Source organism: Poecilia formosa, unplaced genomic scaffold (assembly GCF_000485575.1).
Source record: "Poecilia formosa unplaced genomic scaffold, Poecilia_formosa-5.1.2 Scaffold105, whole genome shotgun sequence".
NCBI classification, from domain to species: domain Eukaryota; kingdom Metazoa; phylum Chordata; class Actinopteri; order Cyprinodontiformes; family Poeciliidae; genus Poecilia; species Poecilia formosa.
Genome location: NW_006800044.1, coordinates 473,284 through 481,207, shown reverse-complemented (window position 1 = coordinate 481,207; position 7,924 = coordinate 473,284). Strand labels below are relative to the sequence as shown.

General features: G+C 39.9%; 1 protein-coding gene across 2 annotated transcripts in view; it reads left to right on the top strand.

The window, feature by feature from the left end:
* The window catches only part of st14 (ST14 transmembrane serine protease matriptase), a 25,812-nt gene that overhangs the window by 12,991 nt on the left and 4,897 nt on the right, over positions 1 to 7,924 (top strand). For both annotated transcript variants that reach the window (XM_007559505.2, XM_007559504.2), the window contains exons 8-15: positions 2,000 to 2,139; positions 2,698 to 2,801; positions 3,247 to 3,356; positions 4,190 to 4,320; positions 4,763 to 4,867; positions 5,616 to 5,723; positions 7,101 to 7,214; positions 7,658 to 7,777. In XM_007559505.2, the coding sequence (XP_007559567.1) occupies positions 2,000 to 2,139; positions 2,698 to 2,801; positions 3,247 to 3,356; positions 4,190 to 4,320; positions 4,763 to 4,867; positions 5,616 to 5,723; positions 7,101 to 7,214; positions 7,658 to 7,777 (932 nt within the window). The remainder of the gene's footprint in view (positions 1 to 1,999; positions 2,140 to 2,697; positions 2,802 to 3,246; positions 3,357 to 4,189; positions 4,321 to 4,762; positions 4,868 to 5,615; positions 5,724 to 7,100; positions 7,215 to 7,657; positions 7,778 to 7,924) is intronic.

Below are 7,924 nucleotides of genomic sequence, written 5' to 3'. Positions count from 1 at the left end.
TTATAGGCCATATTCAGGATCGTTAACACTTGTCACTGGTGCCCATCCATTTGGTTACCAGTTGGTGAAAGATGAAAGCCATTATCTACAAATCTCTTTAGGGTTTTCTTGTCTCTGGAGGTTGCATGTACCAGGGGGCAGAAGGCTAACAGCTTTTATAGTTGCATAAGCAAAAAACTCTGATGTGGGAGGAATTTAGAGAGGCTATGAAGAAATTGTTTTGGTTTGTTTTAAGAAAGTTCTGCAACAAATGCACACAACTCAGGAGTGGAAACAAAGAGATTGACAAGAGGTGTGTATGGTTGGGAAGGGAACTTGAAGGCTGAACTGAAATTACTCTTATGTGTGGGAGGGAACAGTGGCAGGATCTTCTCAGTCTACTCACCATGGAGAAGGGCACTTAATCTGAGGATTCACAGGGAAGCATCTCCATGGCAGAAATAAGGGAACTGTTGACAGCTTTCTAGTGATTGGGCACAATGGTAGATGATATTTGCAGGGCTTTTGTAGCTCACAAATCTCTTCAGTATTGCTTTGAGGCCTGGTACATCCCACACACGGTGGCAGACTGAGGTGGATGTACCAGATTTTAAGAGAGCGAACCAGAGAACGTGTTCCAACCATTGAGCCACCAACACCATGTCCTAAACTTTAGGATATGGGAAAGAAAACTCTGACAAATTCGTCAACCTCAGAATTAGGAGGAGCAGTATAGCTTTTATTCAGGCCATTGAACAGGAACAGATCTTTACCTTCACCAAAATGCTCAAGGAGTCATGGGAGTTTGTGGTGTTTGTATCCATGCTACGCTTCTCAATTTTTTATTGGAGGGCATAATGAATACTTTTAGAAGACTGCGTTTTACTTCATTTTTTACACTTATGCAAACAACAAGAATCTAATTATAGTTACATTTGCTAATTCTGCTTTTATACATCTAGATATGGCAGGGATTTTCTTTTCTTATTTTTTTGTGTTTACCATGCGTAGCAGCTTTTGTTTCATGGGCTTCAACCAGAATTTGTCTAGTTTATTTTGCCTGAAAGAGTAGTGATTCCCAAAAGACAACCCTCCATGAATCACTTTGTATTTGACTGAAATGTTGCACAGGGATTTTAGAATAAAAGTTGTTTTCATGTGGGTGGAACATGTTCCACTTCGTTCCTTTTTTTTTCCTGGTTTTGTGATTACGTTTATTTTTTTATTTGCTTCTGAAGCCTTCTGCGATATACGTTCCTTTTTTATTGTCAGCTTTCGAGCCCTGAGTGAGATTAAGTTGACTCAGACAGACCTCTCCTTTCAGATCTGTGAAAGATGCCAACTTGAATCTGACTACACCACTGTGTGTAATTGCATTTTGTCTGTGGGGGAGGTCGCTTTTTTATGAATCTATCAGATACTGAATGCAACATCAGTTGTAGCTGCAGGCAATTTTAAACTCAGAAACCAATGCCAAACAAATACGGCCGTACCGAGTGATGCATAACATTTTTTTTTCTATAATGGTATTGAGCGATGGGCTTTATTCAAGGTGACATGGGGTTTATGAGAGCCATAATATAATACTCTATAATGACATTATTCTACAGGAGGTGAATGTATTGCTGCTCCTGCAACGTCATTTACACCTTCATGGCTTTTCCTCTATAGCCCTGCTCAAACTTTTTATTTATTTATTTTTTGTTAATCTAACAAATGTTTGACTTAGAAACTCCACCTAAGCAATTTCTTATTAGTGCTGATACTACTCTTCTTATTTATTTTTTCCCACTGACAGCTCTTTTATTGATTTCCTCTCAAATTATTTATTTATTTTTTTATGTTTGTAGCAATGCGCTGATGTTTTAATCTTGTTGAATAAAACGAATTACACTTGTGTGTTACAGATCCACTTTCTGCAGTATAAATGCTCTGAGCATGGAGAAAATGATATATGCTTGGATGTTGGAACTCGGTTAGAACGTGTCTTTACTGGTCCGTTTCCCTTGTTTATCCACAGACAATGTGGCCAAAGGCCTCCCACCAACTCCTTGAGCATTGTGTCATCCGGTAACATCATGCTGATTAACTTCATTGCTGACACCTCTGTCCAGAGGCCAGGCTTTGAGGCGCAGTACAAAATCATACCCAAAACTGAAGGTAAATTTTCCTCGCGTTCATAGTACCTAACATGATTTTATAGGTAAAATCTTTAGGATGTCATACATTTCTTTTGATCATTAGTATTTTATGCAGTTGTTGAAATCAGGATTCCCACACATTTTACATTTAATACATTTCCAAACATGATCTTTATCATTCTGACATTTGAATTGAAAGAATTTAACTCAAATGTAACTGGCTGGGCTTTCTAGATATTTTTAACGATCACAATAAATAACTTTTTTTATTTTTTTTGTTTTCTCACCATATTTCTCACAATAAATATAAGTGATGTAATTTCCCATTTCTGTGTCTACAGCCCAAAGACTAAATCACTGGTGGCTAAAATTCTTCTCAGTTTTAAAACTGGAAATCAGCTTTAAAATCAAATTCTTTTTACCGAGTTAGACTTGGATATCAAAAAAAAAAAAAAAAGACCGGAAACTCCATATTTCTCAAGTGCTTCAAAATGATTGAACTGGTGCCTTATATTTCTATATGTTTTGAATGTGTAAAGAAATGACAACTAACAATAATAATAACAATGCATTTTAGTTTCCCAATGTGACGCTGTCCTCACTAATGACGAAGACAATTTCACATCTCCGCTTTACCCCAGCTTCTATCCTCCCGCCAGGAACTGCACGTGGACTATCAAGGTTTGTAAGACTTACAATCTCGTTCTCCAACCCCACACCTCACGTTTCCTCCGCGTCTGCCCCCTCCTTCCTTGCACCACACCTCTCTCCTCTCCTCCATCCTTAGCCTGCTATGAGAGGACTGCTGAGCCAGCACTGTCGAAGCCAAGCTGTTCAGTACCTCTTCTATCTTCATGTGTCAGGCTGCTGTTGCTGCTGCAGCTTGAGCTGAGCTGCAGGGTTTAGAGTGTGTGGCTTGTTTGTATGTGTGCGTGTGTTTGTCGGGGGGTGGGGACATGCATGCAAGTGGATATGACTATGTTTGTACACCCACAAACCACTTTTGATGTGTCACTGCCTTTGTGTTCGCACTTAACTGTAGAGGCGTGTCTCTCTCTGTGCGTGTAGGTGACACATTGGTCAATAATGTTGCAACAAATCAGTCACTTGAAATTTTCTGCTGCAGGTGTCTGCAGGGAATAGGATACGTGTGACATTCAACATGTTCCGCATGAAAGAGCCGGGCGTAGATGTTCAAAGGTGTCACAAAGACTATGTGGAAATCATGGGGAAAAAGTAAGACTTGATTTACTGGTCTGTAAATATGTGTCAGTGTCAGGTGGCACTGGAGACGCAGCTCAAAGCATAAAACAAGGATCTGGGACACACTGTCATGCTTCACATGTCAATATATGTGAAGCACATCGATATGCTTGCTGTAACGAGATACTTACATATACAGTATTAAAATACACATAGCATTTTTTTTTCTCATTCTGTGATGTTTTGGATTTGTTTTATAATTCTCTTTACATTCAGGCATATCACTGGTATTTGGTAAATGGCTAAGATAAACTTTGGTCCTTGTTGGGCCTATTTTGTCAGATTTCCACTTGTTTTAAAGTTTTATTTTGTGACTGTAGATTTGGGCGAGCAGCTGATAATGAGTCACACTTTCCTGACTTATGAGCACAAATAAATACCTGAAGGACATTTTCCTTCATTTTATTTTATTTTTTCCATTTTGAAGAATATTGAACAGAAATAGACTTTTGAGTTATGTTTTTTTAAGTTATTGATCACCAATACCACACATGTGAATCACTACGAGTACCGCCGCTGGGCTCGAATGTGCCGCATACGATTTTCATTTGGCTTAAAATTTTGTAAGTAAATCTTTTTGGTCCCCCTGAGCAGGATTTACAAATCACAATACACAAGTATTTGCTTTCTTTGATGCAGCTTTTTGAATCAAAGCAAAAAATAATTTAAGTGTATTTAATTTTATGCATCTGGAGAGGGGGTTTAACCTAAAAGGTCCACGGTGCTTTCAATATACAGTCAAATTCTGTCATTTTTGTGCAATCCAACACAACGGCATCTTCAAACCGTTTTGTCCTGCGTCTCAGATATTGTGGAGAAAAGCCACCTTTCGTTCTGACCAGTGAGTCTAATGAACTCCAAGTGATCTTCCACTCCGATGAGTCTTATACCGACAAGGGCTTCCATGCAACGTACAAAACCATCAATCCGGCTGACCGTAAGTTGATTCTTGTTTTTCCTCCCCCACATATACACCCACTATTTGCGAGATGAGTGAAGTGTTGTAACATGACAGTGACGCTCTCAGCCTGCCATTACAGTGCCAACAAAGGTAGTAATTTTGTGCTTTGATAGACAAAAAGACTAAGGCTTATTGACAATAAAGCGAAAGCAGTTTACACAGACTTGGAGATTGCAGGACTGAAATGTAAGAGGTGGACTAATTAGCAGAGAGCTTGTTTAGTGGGTCTGTTTTATTTGTAGCTGTCAGACAGGAGTGTCCCTTCTGCTCCAACGTTGGCTCTCTGTTTGATCAAAATTGATTTATAATTGCCCTGATCAGCTCTTTTATGCCTGCTGTGAACATGCTATCGCTCCCCTCTCAACTGACTTTGTCATTGCTGCCTCCCTATGTCCCTTTCTTCTGTCTACATGAGTAGCTTGCCCTGGCCAGTGGACGTGCAGCAATGGCTTTTGCATTGACAAAAAGAGAAAGTGTGACGGCTGGAACGACTGCGGCGACATGAGCGACGAGAGGAATTGCAGTAAGTTGATCTGGCAAGACTTTTTATTCCTTTAATAAACTCGTCTCCACGCCCCCTCCCTCCCCACGTCCTCCTCTCATTTCTTAAAAAGAAATGGCTTATTTTAAAACTATACTTTATAATGGCCTTCTTGCTGAGAGTCGGATGTGAAGATGGATACCACTCTCATCTCTGCCTGGTAAGTGTTGCCAGCAGCCAGTTAGCTTAGCTCAGCAAAACGAGCAGGAGCAGGGGGAAACACTTAGCCGGCATCTGTCCTGAGATAACGAAATCTGAGGAGCATAAAAATGACAAGCTGTGTTTTTTACGAGCCAGATCATATCTTATCTTCTCCTCAGTGCCACGCTTCTAGACTCCAGGAAATCATTTAGTGCTAATAGCCAGAAAATCAGGCACAACTTACCAAAAGTTATAATTTAAATTATTTTTCCACAATGAACACTTTGAATTAAACACTCAGAACATGTTACATAGTGATTACCATGGGATTTTTGCTACCTTAAAGCAAGGGCCAGACCAGACCCGCAGTTTTCCTTCTTACTGCTGTTTTTTTTTTTGTTTTTTTGTTTTTTGTTTTTGCTTCATGTTCAATTCAAGCATCTTGATATTTTTACAAAAACTCTTCAGCTTTTATTTTGCAGTACAGTTATTACTATCTGATGCAGCCAATACATGTTTTGTTGTTCCGAGTCCATTCGTTTGTTCATGTTATTTATATGCATACATGTGCAAATTTCCTTTGTTTTAGAATGTGACAGCGACCAGTTTACCTGCGCCAATGGTTTGTGCAAATCAAAACTCTTCGTATGCGATAATTCCAACGACTGTGGAGATATGAGCGACGAGAAACTATGCAGTAAGTATGAATATCTCCATTCACGATTCAGAGCTATTTAAAGCACCGGACTTCCAAGCAGACCAAAACACGACATTGAAAATCAACCACAATGTGGAGGATCACTATAGTTCATCTCCAGAGAGAAGTGGCATTTCTTCTGGGGCACATCTCTCTCTCTCGCTCTCTCAACTGTTTTAAGATGGCATGAAACCTTGATGCTGAGATCCTAGTGGAGGTTTATTATTAAGCTGATGGTATGTCTAAGTTGTAAGTCCATGCTAGAGTAACCTTGCTGTTTATTAGTAATTCATAGCCATTAGGTACATATATGGCTTCATCAGAGAACCTGCAGGAGTTCTGGCTACACTGACCTCATTCCGAGTTAAAAACCGAACCATGCCAGCACCAAGCTGGCAGTACACCAAGTAATTCATTACCATGGTCTTGGTGGTGCAGCTGCTATAGACTTTGCTACTGCTCTGGCTCCATCAATAAGGATGTTACCAAGTAGCTGAAATTAACGATTCACTATCTGCGTGTCAGTATATTAGGTCATCATCAGGGTCCTTGCACTGGGCTCCTTTCTGTGTAGAAGTACACACACACGCACACATGCACACGCACACAACTCTAAATTGCACATCTCCTGCTTCATTGCAGATGTTTTTACAGGTTGCAAATATGTCATTCGGCTTTTGCCATGCTATCAAGGAAAAACTTTGCCATGATATTAGCAGGGGAGGAATAAGAGAAAGCAGGCACTTCTTGGATTTATATTGCAAATATACAAAAAATCCTTCACACACACACACACACACACACAAAAAAAAACATTTTAAGCTTCAGAGCTTCTGCAGTCAGAAGCTCTGAAGCTCAGGCTCTAATTTTGTATTTTGTAGCTTTTTGGATCTCAATCTGTGATAAATTGGCCCAGGTTTAAATAATGGCATAAGTTTGGTAAACATCCTGTCTTTAATCTTTTGTATGCTCCTAATACTGCTAATACTGTAAGCTGAGTTAGTTAAGTTCTTCTTTCCTGTTAGTGTCAGTGAAACATGAAAAGACCCTCTATCAGCCAGCTGACCTACGTTGTGCAGCAACAGGCACTGCAGCATCACTCTGTCTACCAATGAATATTTTTATCGGTAGATAGGCTTTAATGACCTTTTCTGGCAGGTCATTAAAGCACTTCAAAGAGTAGAAATGATATGATCAAATCATAAGCCGTTTTGAAACTAAACTTTTTAGGAACTTTGTAAATCTTGAAACCAGTAACTGACCCCAGGCTGTGTCATCACTTCAAATCCTAATACTTGCAATAAAAATGAAGCCAGATACTGATGCCTTTCTTTTGCTGCTAATGTCTTCCTTCTAAACTTGTTTCGTCGACACCAGGTTGTCAGCCAAACGAGTGGCGATGTGGAAATGGAGTTTGTCTTCCTCAAGATGTCAAATGCAACAAAATGAAGGACTGTGAGGATGGAAGTGATGAGGCCTCATGCGAAAACTGTAAGCAGAAGACCACTTTTTTTTTTTTTTTTTTGCTTCTTAAATAAAACATCACCTCAGCATGGTTGTGGGTATAACAAAGATGTTTCACTCAGGGCTTTGTCTTAGTTCAAACTATTTCTCTTGTCACTGTTGTTTTTACTCTTTGTTTTATTTCCTGCTACTCTCCTTTTCAGTCTTCATCAATTTCTCCCTGAATCCCCTCTTGCAGTCACAGACGTTCACAGAGGGCACGATTGCATTTCCTTTTGATTTTCACTTCTGTGAATAAGGAGGCATATTAGGCCTTAATCCCAATCAATACGCCCAATCAATGCAATCTGCTGCTCAATCACTGCACATTGTGCATTGGAGCCTCACTCTGAAGCCTCACTGATTGCGTAGTATTTCACCGGTTAAATGTGTGTTTTCACTTCGGGTCCTGTCTCCACCCCCTTTCGCAGCCCCAGATTTGTGCTCTGCCTACAGCTTTAAGTGCGCCAGCGGGGAATGTGTCAACAAGGTGAATGCCGAATGTGACGCTGTCAACGACTGCTATGATAATTCAGATGAACAGTCATGTGGTGAGGAATCTTTCTCCTTCTTGGACTCTTTAGTGTTTTTTTTTTTTTTAAATGGCTGAAGCTGGATTTAATCTCGTCAATTTCAAACAAGATTATAGTTGCTAGATTGGGCTATTTGTTAGGAAGAAGAAGCCCAGGCCAAGTGTG